The sequence below is a fragment of the Astatotilapia calliptera genome, chromosome 20, assembly GCF_964374335.1.
Source record: "Astatotilapia calliptera chromosome 20, fAstCal68.1, whole genome shotgun sequence".
NCBI classification, from domain to species: domain Eukaryota; kingdom Metazoa; phylum Chordata; class Actinopteri; order Cichliformes; family Cichlidae; genus Astatotilapia; species Astatotilapia calliptera.
The window spans coordinates 33,543,429-33,569,077 of record NC_137441.1 but is presented as its reverse complement, the minus strand read 5'-3'; the positions used below and the strand labels follow the sequence as shown (position 1 = coordinate 33,569,077).

The 25,649-nt window shown below is 40.3% G+C and overlaps 1 protein-coding gene across 1 annotated transcript; it reads left to right on the top strand.

The window, feature by feature from the left end:
- Positions 1–3,305: 3,305 nt before the first annotated feature.
- Positions 3,306–23,968, top strand: gnai3 (guanine nucleotide binding protein (G protein), alpha inhibiting activity polypeptide 3). The gene is made up of 9 exons (XM_026153651.2): positions 3,306–3,897; positions 12,767–12,809; positions 13,237–13,378; positions 13,462–13,619; positions 14,726–14,854; positions 20,433–20,562; positions 21,054–21,207; positions 21,714–21,923; positions 23,173–23,968. Exons 1-8 carry the CDS (start codon positions 3,780–3,782, stop codon positions 21,902–21,904), a joined length of 1,065 nt encoding a protein of 354 aa, XP_026009436.1. The 5' UTR covers positions 3,306–3,779; the 3' UTR covers positions 21,905–21,923; positions 23,173–23,968.
- Positions 23,969–25,649: the final 1,681 nt, after the last annotated feature.

The following is a 25,649-nucleotide window of genomic DNA, read 5'->3' as shown; positions in this document are numbered from 1 at the left end:
TGTAGCAAAACCTGCGAGCTAGTAAGACAACACAGCCATATTGCATCATACACACAACAGACCTCATTCTCCTCATGTCATTTACCAAACACACTCTCTCAATTTGGCATCTATTTACGCTGCAGCATCCCTCTGACATGTCAGTACTGCAGCAGCTGACCTGTACAGCTGACCCCTCCACCACCCCAACATCCACCTGCAGGATTTAGGAGGTCACAGTTAGATCCACTATTTGCTCTAGAAAGACAGAGTTGTTTGCAGCTTCACCTCTGTACACCACTGCAGTGGTGCAGAATTTCAGCTTAAAATCAGTGGATTTTACAAAGACCTTGCATGAGCTGTTGAGGAATTGCAGCCATTCTTATGCTAAGTCCCACATTTTCAGAGGCTCAAATTTAACCGGACAGTTGACTGACAGGTACTTTCATGCCCAGATGAAGGCTGTTCCCTTGTTATTTCATGCCAAATGGAGCAGGCATAACATCTGAAGTTGATTCAAGGTGTTTACTTTGTTTTGTTTTTTATAGCTGTCACTTTAATGTTAATTATGAGACCTAAAGAGTGAAGGAAATCATCATTAGGCTGAAAACCCCCCAGAACACCATCAGAGAGACAGCAAAAAACCTACAATGTGATGCATTGTTAAAAAGATTGAATTCACTGATCAGCGTAGCAACACTAAATAGCCTGAAAGACCACAGAAGATAGCTAAAGTGCATTAGGCCAAAATTCTTTTCATTGTTTAAGAAAAATAGCTTCTCAATTTCTAACCATGTCAAGACGACACTCGCGGAGGTTGGGGTATCATTGTCAAGGTCTACAATCAAGAAATGCCTTCATGAATGTAAATGCAGAGGGTTTACAATCAAGGTCTACACTGAAGACCAGAAAAACCAGGTGAGACTAGAAGACATCTAAAAGCACTCACACTCTCTGCTCAGATACATCCAAACGCCACAAAACTGATCAGACAGCGCTTCACGGTGCAAATGGATAATGTACCCAAAACAAACTGCAAAAGCAACTGAAGAGTTTTTCAAGGCAAAGAAATGGGATATTCTTCCATGGCCGAGTGAGTCACCTGATCTCTGATGGGGATTGTGTATAAAATGTCTGTAATTCCTGATAAGTTAATGCAAAGCTTTTGTTAAAAACCTTGAATTAAAGCTGAAAAATCTGCTCTTCAGTCTTAATGGTTTGATCTATAATCCACCGTCATTGTCTCTTTGTCCAACAAATTAAGGACCCAACTGTATTTAACTTATACTTTCCATTATCACGTGTAACAATTTTTGGGTGGAATGATAGTTTAAAAAGTCTAGAGGCCAGCACAAACTATATTCTGCTGCTGTGATGAAATCATTTAATTTGTGAACTTTCTGACTGAACTTGGGGTTCTGCATTGACAGCCTTATCATTAAATGCACAAATTTCACAAATAATGTGAATACGAATAAGAATAGATAAGAATAAGAATAATTTATTCTAACAAGGGGTAAAGACTAAGTCATTGCAGCAGCCCATGCAAAACATGCATGGTTACTCAAGTTATAATTATTTTTATTATTTTTAAAAAATATATATATACACATATTAAGCTAAAACTAAAGCCACTACTATGTTTTAGTAATGTTTAATTGCTTTGTGTATGGACTATACAACACCGTAGCTCGTAAGGTAGCAGGGGACTTAGTTCCCCTCTTTGTTTATTGTTATCGTAAGTTTATATGTTAATAGGCCACATGCAGCACTAGTTACTGTAAGCTAATTTCTTTTTCATATGCAAATACATATCAGCATATCCCCTTTCTGTATTCACCAGATACATCAAAACACAGAGGACACAAGCATCATCTGAGGCTCCACCACAGCTTTCTGATTATTTTAATTTTCATACACTCTCGTGTGCTGCACCCCATTGGACAGAGAGACTCATAGCTTTAATGTCGAGCAGCAGCGGGAGCCTCCTGCAGTGCACAGAAACAGTTCAAACAGCCTGACCTTTCGATAGGCTACAACACGCCCAGTGAAAGTGCCCAGGGACTGATGCCAACATCAAGTCAATGTGACATGATGGCAGCATCCCACACCTGCACCCAGTGGCCCACCGTCAGTGGGTGTAGTAACGAATTGCCTCTTATAAACCAAACATTTAAACCGAGGCCTACGAGCCTCTAAGCTCTGACAAACAGGCTCACAGCTACTAAAAAACAAAGTGTAGGTCAAACAAGAGCTCACACGAATTTCTCACTTACTTCCCAATCCTGACTTCCCTGAAATCAGCTGTTGCCCTGGTAACCTGTGCTGATGACAGTGGTGTGAAGTTTGTTTGGCAGCAGGAGCTGGGGAAAAAACGATATTTTATAAAAGGTTATTGCATCATTTATAAAAAACAAAACAAAACAACCAAACATTAAATTGTCCCTCTTAAAATACATGTCACATATAAAAGTATTCTTAGAATGGCACCTATGTTTTTTTTAATAGTCTTTTAAAAAGATGGTAGATATAAAATTCAAATTATCTTTGGTTGCATTAGGACACGACAAAGAAAGAAAAAGGTTAGTCCACTGACATAAGTGTAATTCTTTTAAATTACTGATACCAGTAAATATTATCTGCTTCCAGATGTTCAAATGTAGTGAACTTTTTAACTGCTGAGATTTCACAACAAAAGGGTCAATAAGCTAATCCAGATGGAGATAAAAATGACCAGGATTGTCACATCAATCCAACAAACATAAAACACTGGATACATCTCTGTCACTCATTTCACGTATTTAACGTGTAAAATCTTAATTCTAAACATTAGCTTAACTCTGCTAATACTGCTGCATTTAACCGTTCCGATAATAAACGCGCACGAACCTCCAGGCTCATTGAAAGGTGTGCCCCCAAACTATTTCCTGTTCAAAAAGTCAAAGTTATATCTAATAGCTGGAGGAAACCGTTTTTTGAGCCCCTCAACCTCTCTGGGCAGGCACAATATCATACAGACTGAATAAAGGTTAATTGAATTCCGCATTTCAATGCGCTTCATTCGTGAGTCCCCAGAGGGCGCAGTCACACCACACAAAACTCTCCTGCCTGTACTTCAGAATGAGCTACAGAGAAAACTTGCAGATAACCTTCACGTGGTCTAAACATTACAGCTCAAAGCTTTAAGAAGTAGACTACATTTATTTAGACGAGCATTACTTCTGGGAACACAGGCAGAAATAGGCTACATAGCAGGTTGAATGGAGTTGACTACATTTCCCGTCAGCCCCGTGGTGAGCGTCAATTTTCCCTTTTCAGCAGGGTTTTCTTGGTCCGCAGCTGGATCAGCTGGTTGGACGCTCCGCTGTGCGGCAGTCACTTTTTGGGGGGCGAAAAAGAACATTTGGTAGTTTTTATTGGACTTTTTCACCGGAAACGCTGGATTTGGCTCCTGATTTTCACACAGTTTTCATATTTACTTTCTTTCTTTTTATTTATATGATTTTAGCTGTAAGTGTCGATAAATTGGATTAAAGTATTTTATGATTTGAAAAGTTATACTTGATAGTCTCCTGGTAGTGAATGGCCTGGAGCTGTGCGAGCTCAGCAGCATCAGACTGTGGGTTTAGTTGGACTGAGGCTCCTGTGCCAACGCCTTTCCCCCCCTCTCTCTCTCGGCTTCGCCCTGCGTTGGGGAACTTCAGCTCACGCCGAGCTCAGAGCTCGTTGGACGGTGTTTTCAACTTATGAGCTGCTGAAACCACAGTCCGTCGCCTAAGAATTAGTTTGAAGGAAAAAAAATGGGGTGCACGATCAGCGCCGAGGACAAAGCTGCGGTGGAGAGGAGTAAAATGATTGATAAAAACCTGCGAGAAGACAGAGACAAATCCTCCAAAGAAGTGAAACTACTTTTACTCGGTATGAACTTTATTTACAGTCTCTCTCTCTTTTTTTATGTACAGCAGATGTTGTGTCATCACACGACTGTATGAGAAGTCCACTTTTAATATTCACTTCTTTAGTGTGGGATCGTTTTAGGTTTTAGGTTGACTCCAAACACTCCTCCCTCCCCCTCCTCCTGTCAGCTTTAAGCAGCTGCGGCTCATCGCTTCTCCTCTTCCTTCAGAAGTAAACCAGATGTTGGTGGTGAGAGGGCAAATGCAAGTCCTTAGCCACCTCATTGGTTTTCAGTCTGTGTTGCATTGCTGAAATTGGGAGTACTTGCCCAGAGCTGACAAGTGTTGTCACTTGCCTCGGGTCTGTTTTACATCAGTGCTTACAGATTTAGAGCTGCAGGTAAAAGCTGGTCTGGGGTCAGTCTGTTCTGGTACTTGAGAACAAGTGCATTTAAAATGAATTGTATTGGAGCTTCTGAAAGAGCTGAGCTTGACATTATCACAAGTTCATGGACAAAAGTGTCCACCTGTGATGAGCTGTGCTGCACTGGCAATCTGTGCATACAGCCTGCAGCCACACCAAGACTGATATGCCTGCATATGCAGTTAAATGAATGAGCAACCCAATCAGTTAATCCGCTCATTATTTAAGGTCTGCATATTTTTAGTGTTCTTCACCTTAGTCATTTCTAAATGTAGTAATTTAACTTCTTTTAGAATCGTTTTGTCTTTAGCCAAAGCAGTTTGTTGCTGTGGTGAATTTCAGGCAGAGGATCCTGCCGACCACACAAAAAGTCAGGCCTTATCTTCACAGTGTGTGCAGATTTCAGCATGCTATAACTGTATGCTGTATTGTTACACTGTCACTGTGGGTGTGGGGTATTAAATTAGCCTAGTCTAACAAGGCTTAGTGTTTTTATTCTCTGTGCCTGTGGATGTATTTCATGGTGTAAATGTGTAAGAACAGAGAAAGATCCTGTAATTGAATATGATGTCTGTTAAAATATTCATGTAAATACCATCGGACTTGCCTAAACTTGAGACAACAGGGTAGATTCTTTTGTTTTCCATTCTGGAAAAAGAAGGAGAACGTCAACATCAAAAAGCTCCATTAAAATTTTATGGTCTGTTGATCTGGGCCTGCCCAGATTTGTGGTATTTTGTTTCTAAACTGAGCAGAGAGACGACTCTGTGATATTTTTTGTGCCATCTGTTGTTTAAAACAAAAAAAAGACTTATCAGTGCAGAAAGTGAACCAACCAGACAATTAAACATCCTTTACTGTGTTTGACCTTGCCTAAAGTATTAGTATAACAGAAAATATCATATCGTAAACGCTCCCAGATGAGCAACATATTAACTTTGCTGTTCACACTCATACTGAATGCTAATCGCTGTCATTTCAATATAATGAACTATATGTGAAGATGATCACAAGAATATGATATAGAGATTTAGGAATGGGCGTAAACCAAAGCAGAAGAAGAGTTATGGGTCGTAAAACTAAAGGAGAGAGGTGGAAGATGTTGTTTGTCACTATATGAGACCGCTGTCTAACACACAGTTTTATTCACGTAACAATATCATACGTAACATACCATTCTTTGGGTACACTTTGCTAGTAGCAGGTATAATCTCCTGTTTTAACTCTTCATGATTCAACAAGGTGCTAAAAAAACATTCCACAGGGATTTTGGTTCACATTGACATGACAGCATCACACGGCTGCACATTCATGATGTAAATCTTCCTCCACGTCCCAAAGGTGCTCTGTTGGATTGAGATGCGCAGACTGTGGAGGCCATTTGAGTGCAGTGATCATTGTTATGTTCAAGAAACCACTTTGAGATGATTTGAGCTTTGTGAAATGACCTGGGGCGTTATTCTGCTGGAATGACCAATCAGAAGATTTGTACACCGTGGTCATAATGGCATGGATAGAGTCAGCCACTGTACTCAGGAAGGCTGTCGCGTTTAAACAAGTGTGAAAAGAAGTGTGTCAAATTCTGACCTTACTGTCTGAATGTTGCAGCACAAATTAAGACTCATCATCATTTTTCCAAACTTTTATTGTGCAATTTTGGTTAGGTCGTATGACTCGTAGCCTCAAGTTCCTGTTCTTAGCTGACAGGAACGGCACCCGCATTGGTGTTACGTTGCTGTAGCCCATCTGCTTCAAGGTACAACATGTTGTGTATCCAAACGTGCTCTTCTGCATACCTTGATTGTATCCAGTGATTATTTGAGTTACTTTTGAGTTGCTTTTCTTATCAGCTCTAAACAGTCTGACCTTTCTCCTCTGACCTTTTGTATCAACAAAGCGTTTTAGCCCAGAGAGCTGCCACTCACTGGATATTTTCTCTTTTTTGGGCAATGCTCTGTAAACCCTAGAGATCATCGTGAAGGAAAATCCCAGTAGATCGGCAGTTTCTGAAACACTCAGATCAGCCAGTCTGGCACCAACAACCATGCATGACGTTCAGAGTCACCTAAACAACCTTTCTTCTCTATCCTGATTCGCAGTTTGAGTGTCAGCAGGTCATTTTGATCATATCTGTGTGCCTAAATGCATTGACTTCTTGCCATGTGATCAGCTGATTAGATATTTTTGTTAAAGAGCAAAGTGGCCAGTGAGTGTTAATTTCGTCACGCAGCAGGATGCCAGAACATAGCGCTGTTTGTAAATTACAGTTTTTAATGATGGTGGAAAATCTACTCATAAAACTGTAGAAAGTGTTTATTCATGATTCAGCTTGGACAGTTCAAAGGAACAAATGAATTTGTCAATTACTGTAACTGTGGTGGTAAATCAGAAAGATAATCAAAGGTAAAGATATTGTCTGTGATTTTTTTTTTTGGAGAGACAAAGTGTAACGTAATACCCTGAAATAACGTTTTGTTTTTTAGGCACCACCCACTTAACCTCACTTAACATGAATATTTTCCACTAACAGGAACTGCACTGTGTGAACATTTGCGGTTGTTGATCAAGACTGAGATGATTTTCATGCTTCTCTATATCTGATTTCCTGCTTTTCCCCCCTTGTTTGTGTTCTGTGTCACATTCTGGATAGAGGCATTTTTCTCACAATGAGGCAGCTTTTCCATCAGTGCGCTGTCCTTTGTGTCTGCAATGATTTTTTGTACCTTGATTTAAAAGATAAGACAGAACTAAACTCTGCCAGTAAATCTACTTACTGTATTTTTTGAGCCATTACTGCCCACAAGTGTTAGGTTACCTTTTATTTTTTCTCCACTGTTAGGTTAATAGACTACAGCATGGCTGTTGTTTGGGAAAAAATAAAGCTGCTAGGTTAAAAATAGATTCCACATGAAGTCACATATGTGGGTTTTGGATACACACAAATCCTACCAGCAGATATACGAGGATTGACTTCAGGTGGAAAAATGTGGCGCTATAATACTAAATTCAGGCAAAACTCTTACTGTATGGAAAGATTTATTGTCAAATTTTGACCTCAGAGATTTTTCCAGGCAGTGCCCTTCACTCCCTGTCTGTACGGGAAGAGGAGAGTTCATGGGAAGAACAAAGAGGACTTCAGCTGCTGTGCTTTATTCAAAACCACAAAACCTTAGAGCCAGCTAACCCATCCAATGAACAGTCTCCTATTTGACCACAAACAATGATTCATAAGTTTTTTTTTTTAAAATCTGCATTTCAGATTGTTGTTAAATGAGGCTTGGTTTGGAGTCTAATTCCTGCCTGTGTTTCTGGCTCCCTGTGTAAAGTTGGTTTTTTAATTGGCAGCAGGCCATGCTTGACAATCAGCCAAAAATGCCATGAATGAGAGAACTGGTTGCTGACAGAACTGAGAAGTGGGATCAACACACTTTGTCTTCTCCCCTCTGTCTGATGAGCCCGATGAGCATAAATCTCTCTGGCTGCTGACAGCTTAACCAAAGAATTCATGTATTCTATTCTTGCTGGCCGTCCATCTGAACACGATACTGTATTCTGAGCCTCCTTGACAAACTTCATCTGCTGTAGATTCCTGACTGGCAATGGGAATGTGTCTCATTTTGAGGGATTCATTGTGTTAAGACAATGTAGCTTACTGGGTGTTTTAACCTCCTAAGACCCAAACTCTTCCATTGCATGCATTTTTAATTTCTGTTTGATATTTGGGCTGATTGGGACCTGATGAATGTAAAAACAAACAATTACCAGATTTTTTTTACCTACTTTTTGTTTCTAAGAAAATGAGAGCCACAAATGAGGATATTAGTTTAAAATTTTGATAGAACAGTAGCAGTATAATGTCCTCGTAAGTGGATATCAGGCTCTGTAGAGCAAAATCGAGTATTTTGGTCTAAATAACCCAAAATGTGATGTCCACATATGTGGACGCCAGGTCCTAGGAGGTTAAGGAAGAAAGCAGTCGCCCATATTTCAAAACATTTAGTTACATTTACAATAATCTTTTTACTTTTCTTTTCTTTTTTTACGTTAATGTAACCTTTTGTGAAGTGACTACACAGCTCAGATGACGATGACAATATTTTCCCTGTTGGCTTCTCCCCTCACTCTCTCACTGGTGTGCCCTCATCTTTGTTATATTCTGTGCAACGCTTATTGGGAAGCTTTCTCAACACTTACACTTACACATGAAATTGTTTTGACTAAAATATTATTGTATGCACCTTACGTGTCTTTTGTCAGGTCCGCTCACACGTACACTGAAAAAAAGGCCATGTTGGATTTACTTGATTCAATAATGGACATTGGTTGCACACAAACGTTTTGCTTTGGCAGAAACTTAAACAACTGAGTTAAATCAACTCAACTTATTCATAGTCAATAAACCTGTGCATTTTGTGTTCATAAAACGTGATTGAAACATGTTTAGATGAAGTAAGTTGAGCTCTTGGAATATTTTAATCCTTCACAATTTTGTCATTTTATTTCAACACTATTCAATAACCTTTACCACAGTACTACTTGATCACTTAAATACTACATGTTGACTTCATATTACATAATGTTCAACAAAGTCTAGAGTCTGGTTAACATAAAAGTTGAATGGGTCTACAACAACTAACATCCTCCTATATCCTGGTTGCAGGGGGGCTAGGTTACGAGGCATGGTACACACTGGACAGCTCACCAGTGAATCACATAGAGACAAACAACCGTTTGCATTAACATTTATGGTGAATTTAGAATCACTAATCAACCTAAGCTAACTCTTGTAACTGCATGACTTTTAACTGTGGGAGGACACCAGAATACCCAGAGAGAAATCAGTGCAAACTAGCAGAGGTGGGACCAAGTCATTGTTTTGCAAGTCTCAAGTAAGTCTCAAGTCTTTATCCTCAAGTCTCAAGTCAAGTCTCAAGTAATGTCAGGCAAGTCAGAGTCGAGTCTCAAGTCACTGGTGTAAAAGTCCGAGTCAAGTCACAAGTCTGAAACTTTGAATTTCAAGTCCTTTCGAGTCTTTAAAAAAAACAAACGAAAAAATAATGTTGCAGTTATGCTAAATGTAAATATTAGACCATGTAATTTTAAAATCTGTGTTTTTCTCAACACATACAAAATAGTGAACTTAGAAAATATACACAAATTGTGAAATTGCACCTCTTTAAAATGCAGCTCAATTAAACCTAGCTCCAAGAATAATTTTCACCGACAGTTCTGAGATAAGCTGCATGTTATTCTTGGATGCGGTTGTAGGACCAGCTTTAAAATCGCATGACAAAAATATCATACACATTAAAAAAAACTGTATCACCAACGTAGCCTGGACAACATTTGCTAGTTAGATGAAGTCAGCTATCTCATCTTAGCATATTTATATGCATATTTATAATTATACGGTTCTTGGAGTGAGTGCATACACTCGTGAAGTTTAGTAACTTCCGGTCACTGCAACAAGCCCAGGTACAGTTTACCGCCGGATGGATACAGGACCTTGAAATGCACCGTGTAGAACGAAAGACCATCGTACGTATCATAAGTTTACCAGTCTCACAAATCGTCTTCATAAATACACATTCGTTAACCGTTTATAAATAGGACCTTTGAGCTCAACGGTAATTAATTAGTAGTGGAAATAATTTCTGGTAGCATCACAGAAATGTAGCAGTGACAATAATATTGTATGCTGTAATCGTACTGGGCAATTAGTGATACAAAAACCTGTTTTATCCTGTGAATAAAAGTATGTGTTTTTGTCAGTGTACCATAATAACAGAAGCGAAACGCAATATTGTGTCAGGACAATTCACTATTTATGCACAATAAACAAAGGAGCATAGCGCGACAATTTCTGTTCAGCGCCAGACTTGCTTGTAACCTATATCACCAATTATGTTAAGAAAAATGACGCATTAACTACAACAGCAGACTGACCTTCGTGTAAATGCTTGGAGCAGACTAACCTGTGAGCTGGAGTGTTCTAGGACGTTATATTTGATCTTTGAATGGCTGCAATCCAGTCGCCTCTTTGTTACTTCGGAAACATGGCTGAACAATTTCTCTTCAACGATGTAATCCGATAACAACCGATCTCTTTACCCGTCGGCTTCCCGTGGCTGTCATGCGACCGGCTATTGCAGTTAATAATACAACAGCTTCTTGACATTTTTGTGTTTCTTTTTATCGCTGTGTGACTGATTTTAATTGAAAGCCTGCGTGCGCTAGTACCGCTTGCCACGAGTTCCCAGAATCCTTTGCGGTTCTACCCGTGAATGACGTCACATTTTCAATCTCCATATAATATGCATGTTAAATTTTATATTTGGGGTAAAATATCAAGTCTTTTCAAGTAAACCGGTTCAAGTCCAATTCAAGTCCCAAGTCATTGGTGTAAAAGTCCAAGTCAAGTCACAAGTCTTAGAACATTTTTTCAAGTCAAGTCTAAAGTCATAAAATTAATGACTCGAGTCTGACTCGAGTCCAAGTCATGTGACTCGAGTCCACACCTCTGCAAACTAGCCATATTGTGGATTTGATTCCAGGACCTTCTTACTGTGAGGCAACAGCACTAACCACCATGTCACCAATCCAGGCTGGACATAAGTAGGAAAGCTATGATTTCAAGGCTTGATGCGGAATTTTCTGTACGTTTTTGTCCTTGACATGCAGGTTAAAACACAATAAAAAGCAATAGCATACACGTTGTGTGTGTGTGTGTGTCTGTAGTTGTCTGCCTCTTGTAACTCTAGTGATTTTCTCCAAAAGTTGATTCTGTTCATCTGGACGTAGCGTTTTGTGGGAGAAACATTTCGTCACTCATCCCACAAAATGCTACGTCCAGATGAACAGAATCAACTTTTGGAGATTTACTTTCCTGGATGACTGAGAATGCATCAAGACGTTCTAGTGATTTTCCTGCAGTTTGAAATCTCATGTGATCTTGTTAATGTTCATGAGTCCAGCAACTAACCACTCTTACTAGATTGTATCAGGTCATCTCAACAAGAACAAATTAAGTTGTTGAATTTCGTACAGATCCTACATGATTTAATTACGTTCAAGATAGAAACATGAAAATTTTGTGTTCAAATTACAAGGTAGACTTTTTTTTAATGTAACAACCACCCAATTTACTTCTTTCGGTTTACCAAAAAAAGTAGAGGCAGCTGTTCGACTTGACTGAGATGGATGCCTTCCTCAAACCACGATCCAAAGCGTGCAAGACTGAAATCCCTTGCAGTGTCGCAAGATTTAACATTGCTTTAATTTTATTGACTTACTTCACTCGAACATGATATGAAAAATTTAATCTACCCGCTCTGCATATTATGTAGTTTCTACACTATATAGTTACACTTAACTTTAAACCATGAGGCAATTGTGCTAAATACACGCAAGATGCTTACATAAATCCAAGAGCTGGCCAATCCCTTTTTTTCAGTGTAACATGTGTAAGAACAGGTGCAGTTAGCTGTAAAAAGCAGGAAAAGGTGGATCTAGGTGACTGAATAATGTTCGTCTATGTATGTATGTACGTACGTATGTACGTACGTATGTACGTATGTATGTATGTATGTATCTATCTATCTAATATAAAAAAGAGAAAAGGATCATCCCCTCTCATACTGCAACATTGGATTTGAGCCAGAAAACAAGTTTATGTTTGTTATTGGAGGGGATGGGGGGGGGGGGTCAACTTGCTGACATCCTGTTTGATTCATATTCTGTATTTTTATGGCCTAACTGCTCTCAAACGCCCAGACCAGCGTGATATCTGGGACTGTCTCTCCAGTGGAAAAACACAGTTTCAGCCAGAAGCGTGACAACTGTTTCCTGTTTGGGTGATTATTGTAGAAATACTATAATGATTGTTCATGTGAAATCCCTCCCTACTCATCATCATTACGGTATCATTTATTATAATGGAAGCTTGGTGCGGCTTTGACATCACCACTGCCATCAGTTCATTGTTTGTCGCAGATTCCCACTATTTTGAATCAAGTGCACCAGCTCATCGAACGACTCACTGTGCTCCTTCACTGTTATCTGGGCTATTACGGTTTGCAGTAAGCAGTTAGCGTCTCATTCCTCTACATGACGTTGGTGACTGTCTATTTCCGGTGATGAAGGAAAATTGAATGTGCTCACGCTGAGAAACTGCTGAGTGGTGCAGCCAGTTGATTTCGAGCAAGTGAGTACTACATGACTGTTTGCACTCCCCCCAGGGTCCAGTTTGGTTTCTGAAATTCATCACAAAGAAGCTTTTTTCCTGGTGGTTTTGGTGCAAACATGCCACACACTGTGGGATGTATGATTAAATGAGATGGGATTAAGTTCAGCTGTTATGAAAAGCTGGTGTGATCCATGTGACAGGGGACTAGACTGTAAGACATTCTGTAGTAGCTTTCATGTTTGTATTTATTTATTTGTTTGTAAATACTGTCCATTTTTGCAGGTGCTGGAGAATCTGGGAAAAGCACAATAGTTAAGCAGATGAAGTAAGTTACAACTTGTGTATCAAACGCCTTCTTCCTGGAAGAAACCTTTATTTATTTATTTATTTTATTTATTTATTTTCTACATTGGCGAAAGACAGTCCCAGCTCCTCGTATAGCTGCAGCACATTTTTATGGGAAAGCAGATCTGGAGCCTCATTGCGCTCCACTCAGGGCCTTTGTGAATAACATTTTAAACAATGGCTTCAGAGGCCGGTTGTAGCCTGGCAGGGCCTGAATAGAGCCCCCCAGTTCCCACATTAGCCATGCTGTATGCTCAGTGAAGCTGAAATTCCAGCATTAACGACAGTACAAGCATTAAACTTTCCTAATGTGCAATTTGCCCCACATTTGTTAAGGCCACATTGTTAACACTGTCAAATATTTACACGAGCTCTAAAATCCTGTTTGGATTTTGTGTCTGTGTCAGGATCATTCATGAAGATGGCTACTCAGAAGAGGAGTGCAAGCAGTACAAAGTGGTCGTGTACAGCAACACCATCCAGTCCATCATGGCCATCATCAGGGCAATGGGCCAGTTGAAGATAGATTTCGGAGACGAGGCGCGAGCGGTAAGCTAACTGCACTGGGTCGACATAAAAGATGACGTTCAAAGAGAGAATTTTACGATGTGAGCAGTTATTCGTGTTGCCAGGATGACGCTCGCCAGCTGTTTGCCCTGGCGAGTTCAGCAGATGAAGGGGTGATGTCCGCAGAGCTGACCAGCGTGATCCAGAGGCTGTGGAGCGATGCTGGAGTTCAGGCCTGCTTCGATCGATCTCGAGAGTACCAGCTCAACGACTCGGCTGCATAGTGAGCACTCACTTCTCCACATAGATATTAGATGAGCTGACACATAGATATTTAGTATACACATCCAGAAATGCATACACTATTATATATTGTACATATATTTATTAGTTTCAGGTTGGCCATTCTTGTATTTTGCACGTTTGTGTTGTTGTGTTTGCACATCTCTGTTGCTTGTGGGGCTCGCACACAAGAATTTCACTCGCATGTGCTGTGCCAGTGTGCCTGCACATGTGATGTGACAATAAAAAGTGATTTGATTTGATTTGACTGCAGTCATAACACAGTCAATATAAATCGGTTTCTCAAGAAAAGTTTTATCATTGCATTTTCTTCGTCACCTGGAGTGTGACAGCTTTGACTAAAAGCTGCTCTCCTGCTTCATGTTTGAAACACAGAGAGGCAAGATGTGTCTTGTTCCTCGAAGTCCTGTGTCGGCTTGTTGCACAACGGACTGCATTCCTGAAACAGGGCAAGAAACGAAGGAGAAACAGGCAAATGGAAATTGCAGCCCTCCGCTTAAAGGCATTTGGGCAAAACAGTTTGTTATTAAAGTGAAACTCAGAATGAGAACACCTGATGGGAAGTTTGAGCTAAATATAGCTTAGACTTTAATTACCAATCAGACGAGGATAAAGCTCAAGGTTCTTTTGTGCTTCTGTAGCATTTATATCACACTCGTCCTGAAAAGAAAACGTAGCGTAGCTTAGCGTGAAGGACACACTCTCTTTGTTGTCAAAACAGGCGGGCTGTCATGACTCTGTGTCCACACTATGAGAAAAGAAGAGCCTGTAGAGATAGACTGTTTATACTCAACCCAAAAGGAGTCAGTGTTTATCATCCACGAAAATATGAGCCCATATTTAGTATCATTTTGTGGCGTCCTCAGATGTGTGCATGCAGGATGATCTCCGCATGACCAAACATTTGTTACTCTGCATTAAACTAGCATTTTTGGAAATATTTGGCAATAAAAGAAAACAAACAAACAAACATATCATATGTATGTACAGATTTTCAGCAGAGTATTCAGCAGATTCTGTTGTGGAAAGCCTAAAAATGTATTTTACACCCTGCTGAATGCATACTACTTTTTTTCTGTCCCTCAGCTACCTGAACGAAATGGAGAGAATCTGCCAGACAGATTACATCCCAACTCAGCAGGATGTTTTGCGCACACGTGTGAAGACCACCGGGATCGTTGAAACTCACTTCACGTTCAAAGAACTCAACTTCAAGTTAGTACAGCTTCATATTGCTCACAAAGGGCCTCCTTTGGGCGACTTATTGAGCAGCTCTTGTCTATACTGGTTTACTATATTTATAAACATTTACCTAGATGTCTTCATTGTAGACTCAACAGAGCAGTTCCCAACACAGAGAGCGGATTCTACTTCAGGAAATAAGGACTATTTTTAGGCTTTTCTTGTTTATGTTTTTTATGTAAATTGTAATGGTCGAGTGCAAAAAGACTTCCCTGTGTGAAACAGTTACATAACACAAAAAGTATTTGTGTTAATTAAAGAGAGCAATGCCCTGTACACTTCGCAATTCATCCTGCTATTTCAATCAGCAATCACATCATCAGTAAACACTAGTGGGCTTGTTCCAGCGGCACCCGTACATGCCCATGCCATAACACTGCCTCTACTCTGTTTGACAGAGGATGTTTTATGTTTCTCTCCATACTTTTTTCTTCCCATCATTCTGGGACAAGTTGATCCTGTTTTCATCTGTCCAGAATTTGTTTCCCAGCAAAGTCTGTTCTGCTCTTCATGTTCTTGAGTGTAACCAGTGGTTTGCACCTTGTTGTAAACCCTCTGTTTTTCCATTCTTAAAGGTGTCTCTCAATTGTAGACCTTGACAGCTAGCTTGTTAAAAGTGTTGCTGACCTGTTTAGATGTTGCCAAATGTTTGGTTTTTTTTACCATGGAAATAACTCTGTCATTGTGCACTTTAGTTGTGACCTGTTTCAGGTCTTTTGGTGTCGCTGAGCTGGCCAGTCCGTTCCTTTTTTTTACAAATAAAAAGGCTCGCTTTGATCCTATATCTGTATAATAATAATTACAACAACAACAACAACAACAATAATAATAATACATTTTATTTAAAAGTGCCTTTCAAAACACTCAAGACAACTTTACAGAACAAATAAGACAAGCATAAAAACAGGAAATGAGCACAATAATAAAACAAAGTTTAAGAGCATGGAGTAGTTATACCGAGTAGGCTATCTTGAACAGGTGGGTTTTGAGGGTGTACTTAAAAAGGGGGAAAGAACTGATGTATCTAAGGTCAGGGGGTAAGTAATTCCAAAGTCGAGGGGCAGAGCAACTAAAAGCCCCCCCACCCACCGGGATGGGATGGAGATCTGTACCAAGTCAGAGAGATATGGTGGGGAGAGAGAATGAATAGCCTTAAATGTGTAGAGGAGTATTTTGAAATTAATGCAGAGTTGAACCGGGAGCCAGTGAAGCTGCTTCACGATAGGGGTGATGTGGTGAGCAGAGGGAGTCCTAGTAATAATACGGGCAGCAGAGTTCTGGATACGTTGAAGTTTGTTGATGAATTGATGAATATACCCTACACGCACACACATGTATATATATATATATATATATATATATATATATATATATATATATATATATTAGGGGTGCAACAATACACAAAATTCACGGTTCGGTTCGGTTTGATACTTTGGTGTCATGGTTCGATATTTTTTCGATACAAAAAAAACGTTCATGCCTTTTTGTCATTTATTAAATTTTCACGGCACATTCCGCACCACATCTCTGTGCGTTCATCATTTGTTTGAAGCCAGCTCACCTCCTGCAACTACTTTTCCGAGAATACGTGCTTCTTTTGTGGTTCGGACTCCTTCTGACATTTCTTTGGAGGTGGAGGAACATCACAGTAATTGCTTAAAGGAGCTTCTTCGACATCTTTAAGAGTTCTAAACAAATGTCTGTCCTCCTCCTGAAAATCTTATGTATGCAAACACGCGTTGCAACTTCTTATCTTGTGCCTGTTTTTTATTTTGACAGCGAATGCGCACCTGCGGACCACTTATGTGCAGCCTTGGTTATTTCGCTTGTCATATTGCAGCCACAGAAATTCTTTTGTCCATGAAACCATAAAGCTGCACTTTCTTTTTGCCTTATGGTCTGATTTGTCATAACTTTTCCGTTTTGTGGTAAGCTTTTCTTTGGCTGTCACTTCTTCACCCTGACCTGTCTTATTTGGCTCAGCAGAACTAAAATATTGTGGCGAGCTCAGACAAGGAGGAGACGAAGGTATCGTTTGGTCTTGCTTCCCGTGAGCTAGCCAGGGAGCACAGCCGTTTATTGACATCTGCAGAAGAACACTGCCGCTAGCTAACTGCTCAGCGCGGCAACAGCACAGCAGCAACAACAACAACAACACACAGGGCGCCCTCTGACCCCGGAAGGACACACCGTCGCAGCGAGAGGGCGTCACCGGTCACTATGGCAACATAAACAAAACATAACTGTACAAACAGAACCCCGAACAGCCCTGACCCACTACATACCCCCCACCTAAGGGGTCAGTCGTCCCCGACGACCCCATTACCCCACACAAAGTCCAGCAAATGTCCCTCGGGTCAGAACATGGGGTGCCACCATCATCCCACTTCTGACACAAATGTGGCGAGCTCAGACAAGGAGGAGACGGAAGTATCGTTTGGTCTTGCTTCCCGTGAGCTAGCCAGGGAGCACAGCCGTTTATTGACATCTGCAGAAGAACACTGCCGCTAGCTAACTGCTCAGCGAGGCAACAGCACAGCAACAACAACAACAACAACACACAGGGCGCCCTCTGACCCCCGAAGGACACACCGTCGCAGCGAGAGGGCGTCACCTGTCACTATGGAAACATAAACAAAACAGAACTGTACAAACAGAACCCCGAACAGCCCTGACCCGCTACAATATGTATCCTGCTGCTTTTACACACGCACTCACATAACGCTCAGCAATTCTCTGCGCGATCAACCTCTCACATGTTTAAGCTTGCTGCAGGAGGTTTCACTTGTCATGTTTGCATAATAAGCTAACGATTGATAAGACGATGTCAGAGGAATTGGTGCGCAAATTATCATCACTCACCAATCAGTGCTGTCGCTCTCTATACACAGTTCACGCGATTGCAAAGTGAAAGCAAAAAACAAGCGCAAATTCAAACGCGATTTCAATATGTCACATATTGACAGTGGCTCACCGATGCCAATGGCATAATTACCCAGCTACATTTCCGAAAGAATGCAAAAGCATTGACATATATTTTTCCTTCCTACGATAGCCTGACGGGCAGGGCAGAGATAGATTTTGGTAGCCCGACTGGAAAAATCGCTAGCCCCGGGACGTCGGGCAGGAGCCCTGTATCTGATTGAGGAATCACTCATCTTTGGAAAAGAGAGTTTATTACAGAGAAATGGCTCTTTCCAAAATAAAAGCTATACTATACGCTTCTTCTGGGCTATATTCTCAGCAGCATATTAAACATATCAGGTCCCCATAAGAAGAATCATGTGCTAACGGCTGTCTAAATGACTCGGGTAAAGTTTGTAGCATGCGTGCTTGTTGTTTTTGTCTGCTTCCACTTGTCTTTGCACTAGGATAATGTCAGCATAAATGTGCAGTCATATTTGTTGTGTTCCCACTAGTGCTGTCAGCGTAAATCTCGTTGAAATGACGTTAACGCCACAACACAGCAAATCTCCGTTAACGAGCTACCGCGGATCGCCCATGCATGGGGCTGGACGGCCAACACGTTAACGAGCTAACTGTGCTAACACACTAGCTCCCACCCATGTAATTGAGCATTGCGTGGCACATCCAACATACTGTTTTACTTTAGTCCATGACACGCTTACCTTCAGGGTCATACGTCACATGAAAACCAAAATAGTTCCAAACGCCAGATCTGAATGAGGGTGGGGGAGGTTCAATTTGCCATGTTGCAAGGAGAGCTTAACTTCTGTCTCGCTAGCTTGCCCTGTGCTCAGTGAATCTGCGTTCGACTACTCCGCCTAGGCTGCACTGTCGTCGGGGACGACTGACCCCTTAGGTGGGGGCTATGTAGTGGGTCAGGGCTGTTCGGGGTTCTGTTTGTACAGTTATGTTTTGTTTATGTTGCCATAGTGACGGGTGACGCCCTCTCGCTGCGACGGTGTGTCCTTCCGGGGTCAGAGGGCGCCCTGTGTGTTGTTGTTGTTGTTGCTGTGCTGTTGCCGCGCTGAGCAGTTAGCTAGCGGCAGTGTTCTTCTGCAGATGTCAATAAACGGCTGTGCTCCCTGGCTAGCTCACGGGAAGCAAGACCAAACGATACCTTCGTCTCCTCCTTGTCTGAGCTCGCCACAATATTTTAGTTCTGCTGAGCCAAATAAGACAGGTCAGGGTGAAGAAGTGACAGCCAAAGAAAAGCTTACCACAAAACGGAAAAGTTATGACAAATCAGACCATAAGGCAAAAAGAAAGTGCAGCTTTATGGTTTCATGGGCAAAAGAATTTCTGTGGCTGCAATATGACAAGCGAAATAACCAAGGCTGCACATAAGTGGTCCGCAGGTGCGCATTCGCTGTCAAAATAAAAAACGGGCACAAGATAAGAAGTTGCAACGCGTGTTTGCATACATAAGATTTTCAGGAGGAGGACAGACATTTGTTTAGAACTCTTAAAGATGTCGAAGAAGCTCCTTTAAGCAATTACTGTGATGTTCCTCCACCTCCAAAGAAATGTCAGGAGTCCGAACCACAAAAGAAGCACGTATTCTCGGAAAAGTAGTTGCAGGAGGTGAGCTGGCTTCAAACAAATGATGAACGCACAGAGATGTGGTGCAGAATGTGCCGTGAAAATTTAATAAATGACAAATTAAAAAGGCATGAACGTTTTTTTTGTATCGAAAAAATATCGAACCATGACACCAAAGTATCGAACCGAACCAAACCGTGAATTTTGTGTATTGTTGCACCCCTAATATATATATATATATATATATATATATATATATATATATATATATATATATATATATATATATAACGATGGCCTCTTTCATTTGCACCGACATATTGAGAGTTCCAGGGAACAGCTATCAAATCCGAGTTCAACACTTGGATTCAATCACACATCTTTTATGTGCTTAATTTGTTATAGAATAATGAGAGAACAGGCCTCACCTGGGAATGAAACATCTTTGTAGTCACAGCATCAAAGATGCTCAAAAATAAAATGCTGATAAAACACGATTGAAAAATAAAATTGCTTAGTGGATGCTGTTTTCACAAAATCATAGACCTGGTTTCGACCTCTTACATAACTCACAAATGCTGCTGCTGTTGAGCTCAAGATGACCCACCTTTGTGGCTGTTAATGGAATTACATCGCTTCAGTCCTTTCACATTATTACATTATATAGCTCCTGTACTTATAAATATTGGTAAAACGTTTAGTGTAATAGCCTTCCTGGCCTCCCTTCATTTGTAATCCCATAAAAATGCTCAGGATCTAAAAATGTGTAATCACTCGATTGGTGTTGAAAAACGCGGTGCTCTCTAATTTCATTTCGGCTTCAGCTGAAAATCGTAGTATAGATTAGGCTTGCCTCTCAGGGACTCAGGTGGAGAGCGAGGCACAGACATGAGATGTGAGAGTGCAGACATCAGCGTGCCCCGTGTGTGTGTGTTGGTGCACATCCTTGTAGAAAACACACAAAAAGACATCACAACTGTAATATGAGCATGAAAGAGAATGTTTATGCAGTAACTGAATCTGTTTGCGCATGTGTACGCAGGATGTTTGATGTTGGAGGTCAGCGCTCAGAGAGAAAGAAGTGGATCCATTGTTTTGAGGGAGTCACTGCAATCATTTTCTGTGTGGCCCTCAGTGACTATGACCTCGTCTTGGCTGAGGATGAGGAAATGGTAAGTGCACTGTGAAGCGAACACTCCGATTCTGGTCCACTTTATAAATCATAAAGCATAGGGTTTTCTTGTTGGCACACTGTTGGCCTTTTTTACATATCTTATGATAGAAGGAAAGGGAAAGATTGCTTACATAAAATGTGCAGGTAAGCCGACACAGTGTGACAGTGAACTAGATTCTGTGGCTTGTCTGTGTCAGTGATTGGCTGCACTTTCTGCAAGCACAGTAAAGTACGCTATTGTTGGCCTACTTCACTGTTTGTACATGTGGTACATTTTGTTCATAACTCACACAGAGCCGTTGGTTCAGGTCAACATAACTAGCAAGGGGTGGACGCCAGCTGGCACTAACCGGCACCGTGCCAGTCGGGTTTCTCAGTGACGGGACCCTAAAAGCAAAGCAGATTGATGATATTCAGTTTGTGTCAGGTCAAGATGTCCTCTGCAAGAAATGCCAATTAGGGTCACAGTCACATCTGCTCTTTCCTCAGAACCGGATGCATGAGAGCATGAAGCTTTTCGACTCCATCTGCAACAACAAGTGGTTCACCCGCACCTCCATCATCCTTTTCCTGAATAAGAAAGACTTGTTTGAAGAGAAGATCACCAGAAGTCCCCTTACTATCTGCTACCCCGAGTACACTGGTGAGACAAACATTAGTTTATGGAAGGTCTTATATGGTGTAAGCTTTAATGTTTTGAGAAAATATTTATTGTATTTTTATTGTATTTGCAGCATACATATATATATATATATATATATATATATATATATATATATATATATATATATATATATATATATACACACATATATATATACACATATATATACACATATATATACACACATATATATACACATATATATATACACATATATATACACACATATATATACACATATATATACACACATATATATACACATATATATACACACATATATATACACATATATATACACATATATGAAGTTTTAAGCTGTGGGATATACTATACTCTTTTAAATAAGTGCATAATTGAACTAGACTGTTCCTAATCAGACAGTCTGTGTATCATGTTCTCTACAAAGAAAAACAGGTATAATTAGGTGATCCAGAGATCGTTAAGGGGATGTTTCTTAAACAATTTATTGTCTTTCACTGTAGGTGAGAGCACATACAAAGAGGCAGCAGATTATATCCAGTGCCAGTTCGAAGACTTGAATAAACGAAAGGACATCAAGGATATCTACACACACCGTACATGTGCGACAGACACCAAGAATGTGGAGTTTGTGTTCGACGCAGTAACTGATGTCATCATCAAGATCAACCTGACGGAGATTGGGCTCTACTGAAGCTACGGCTGCCTTTCAGGTCAGCATGCTGAATTAATGCTTGAATATGAAGATAATCATTTGAAGATTTGAGGTAACTTTATTGATTATATGTATCCTCCTGGTACATTTGGATGGGCTGAGATTGGTGTATTCCTAAGTGCATCCATAGGTATAACATACAGGACCTTGAAAATTCTGTGCTGAGGTAGGTTTGCAGTTCACTTTGCTTTGTACTTCATGACCTGGGTAAGTTTCCTTCCAGATGAGCGCAGCAGACAATTTAAAAACTGATCTGGTAGACCGACGCCTTATATCAATACAGTTTTTATATGTGAAAAAAATGCTGGTGGTTATATCCATCTATCATGCACACACTCGCATAGATGATGGATGATGATGGATGCACTGGGTGCAAGTCAGCCGCAAATGCAAATGCAGTCAATAAATTCAAGGTCCAGCATCTTCCTCCAGTGGATCCTTCAGTCTGCTTGTGGATGTAAAGCAGTTTGGAGGAACCAGGGGTCAAACCCCTGCCTGTTACAAGCAGCTTATAAATGTTAATTTAAATTATATTATTTTGATGATAACCTTTTATTTTGGACATTGTGTGAGTGTATATATATATATATATATATATATATATATATATATATATATATATATATATATATACACTCACACACACACACAAATATGTGCACAAGCAAAATAGTCTGACATTAAGTCGGAAATGCAGTAGAATAAAGCTCGTACATACTTGCTAATCTTACTAAATACTAATACTTAGTACTAACACTTACTAAAAAGCATGTTTTACTTTTTTTTACTGAATAATGTTTGCTTTAGGTTGCTGTGAGTCTACTGGAAAACTGTTCCACAGTCATGTTCCACAGTTTAGGGTAGGATTGGGGTATTTGTAGTTAAACATGCTGTGTTCTGTAGCCTTGAGCATGCTAGTTCTGGCAGGCTGCTTCTACCAGTAAACAGTTACTGTTGCCTCTGCAAGCCGCTTTGCAAACCTACCTCCTACATTTAGTGCTATTCATGCCATTTCTGTCTGAATAAATGTCATGTCTGTTGTCACTGATGCTCGAACTGTTCTGGTTTGCTGTTGCTGCTCTCTCTCTTTCACCAGGTGCTTTCCATGTCTTTGTTTATACCTGCAGGGAGGTCCCAGAACAGAGCCATACTGCCTAATATAAATGACTGCTGATAGAACAACAATCCTATTTTTACTATAATGTTCCTGATTGAACTATTAATGATAGCTTTTCATTTCCCTGCAGGTTTCAGAACAATCAGGACTTCTGGGATCTTTTCTGCAGAGGGAAAATTCAAAAGTAGGCGTCACTAAGGACTACGCTGCAGGACCTAAACTGCGTTAACTTTGGGACTTGCAACTGTTATCACATTTGTCTTAATAGATTTTTAAGATGTGGCGTGCTCTGAGAGGATGAAAGTGGGCAAAGCGTGTGAAATGATCCCTGTCATATTTAAGATCTTTGCATCACTCAGGCGGGTTAATAGTTTCGCTGTCATCTGCACAAGGACCAAAACTGACTGCCTGTTCATCAGATCCATCGTTTCATTTTGCAGTTTTTATGGCTAAAATGTTTATTCTGTTCACCATCGTGTTGCGTTTTGTCTTAGCTGTGGCACATTACGTTACTAAATATTTGCATCTGTTGTATTTTATTTTTAATTTTTACTTTTAGTTATGGAGAATTTCCATTTTTGGGGGGATGCATGAATGACATATCTTATGTATAGTACAAAGTTTTTTGTGATTAGTTTGATGTCAAACATAAAATATAAGCAGTTGGGTCAGGGATTAGTTAGCTGAAGTCTAAGGAACTCAGTAGCCACATCCATATCTGCATAGGTGTTTGTCTGTTTGTTTGTTTGTTTTATTTTAACATGAACACATTGTACTGAACATCTTTATTGAAATCAGTGAGTGAAGGGATTTGATTTTGATGTGCTGTTTTGTTTTTCATTGATCTTGCAATATAAATATTATGTAGCCTTTAAAAGGTCGATGTGCCGTCTTGTGAATACTAGTAAAGAAATATAAAAACTAAACTGTGATAAACTGGGATAATAGTTTGATGAAGGCATTTAGATGCACACAGTACATGAAGACTGAATACTTAGGAAGACTGCTGCTGTATATTCTGCAGTAGAGCACAGTCCTGCACAGCCTGGTCCCAAAAGCAAAGTTCATCAAAGGTTATTACTGATTGGCCACATGATTAAAACCACTGAAGGTAAAGTGATGACATTTTCTGGTAAAACCCTGGATCCTGGGATTCATATAGATGCTATGTCAACATGTATCGCCTACCTAAAAACATTGCTGCAGACCAAGGATCAAGGAAGTAGCCTCCCTCCAGCATGCACCACCTAAATTATCCTTTGAGCCTCCAAACGTCTTAGAAGTTCACAACAATAAGACTGATTCAAAAAGGACCCACCCTGCAGTCTACAGGACCCAAAGAACACCATAATACATCTGCAGATGTCTTATGTCCAGTGTGTCAGAGCTGTATATTGTTAGGCAGGTGTCCGATGGACGTATAGCTCACGTGAAATCTGAGCAGTTGTACTGGCCCTGTTTTAACCTCATAGCTCAAAGCTGTCTGACTGTTCTTCTGGTTTAAAACAAAATAACAGGCAACACTAACCAGATGCTATCCACTGTAAACCATATAGTCATATTCTCACCGAAACAGAGCAGAAACTGAGGTCATTCAGGTTGGAAACAGTATTTTTAGACTTCGGCGACACATCTGTATGTTTGGAGCTGAGGGTCAGTGTGTTCCAGCTGCTGCACACACAAAACAGCTCAAATTGTCTTTCTCTGCTGTCTCTGCTTGAGAGTAAAACCATGAAATAAACTCAAATGAGATGCAAGCTACGAGTCAACATGACAGCACACAGAAAAAGACTCTTTGAGACAAAATGTGCAATTTTTTATGTTCAGTTTGCAGGATATAGGTTGTGACATTCTAAAACTTCATGTTGTCAGCAGGTAACATCAGACTAAAGCCAACAATGTGTTGGTCCATCGCTCCACTTGTGTTTACTGCCTAAAGCACTCAGCCTCATTTGTTCCAACCAGAGCTGTTAATCTTTAAAGAAAATTGAGAATCGGTTATATTTTTTAAGAAGGCTTTGCGATGACTCACTCGTGTGTTTTTAATAGTTAATTTTGTTTTTTTGCTTTATAGATGAACATCACTTTGATCTTTTCCTTGGCTTTAGTGACAATGACATACAGATGAGGACAGAATTATTACCCCCCCCCCCCCCCCCCCCCCGAGCAAGGAAATTTTTAACACAGTTTCCAATACAGCTGCAGATGTTTATTATTTTACTTTGCACACAGAAACTAAATTATTTCACACAAACCAAAAACTACCAGAGTCTAAATTATAATCTTTCTCTAGGTTGTTCTTAGCATGCTACAGTCTTACTTGAAAGTGTCTCTTCTGCAGAAGTAGAATTGTTTTTGGTCTGCAGCCTTACAAGCCTCACATGCAGTGCATTCCTGTGGAGAGCTCTAGTGATTGTCTTAGTTGAGACTACAATTCCCAACTTGACTAAATCATTCATGAGTGTGTTGACGGTTGTTCTGGGGTCTTTAGACACATTCCTCACTAGTTTTCTTTCCAGAGTCTTTGAAATCTTTTGCTTCCTACCTCTGCCAGGCTTGTTCTGTTTTGGGTGCCACTCTCTGAATTTCTTCATGATTCTTGACACT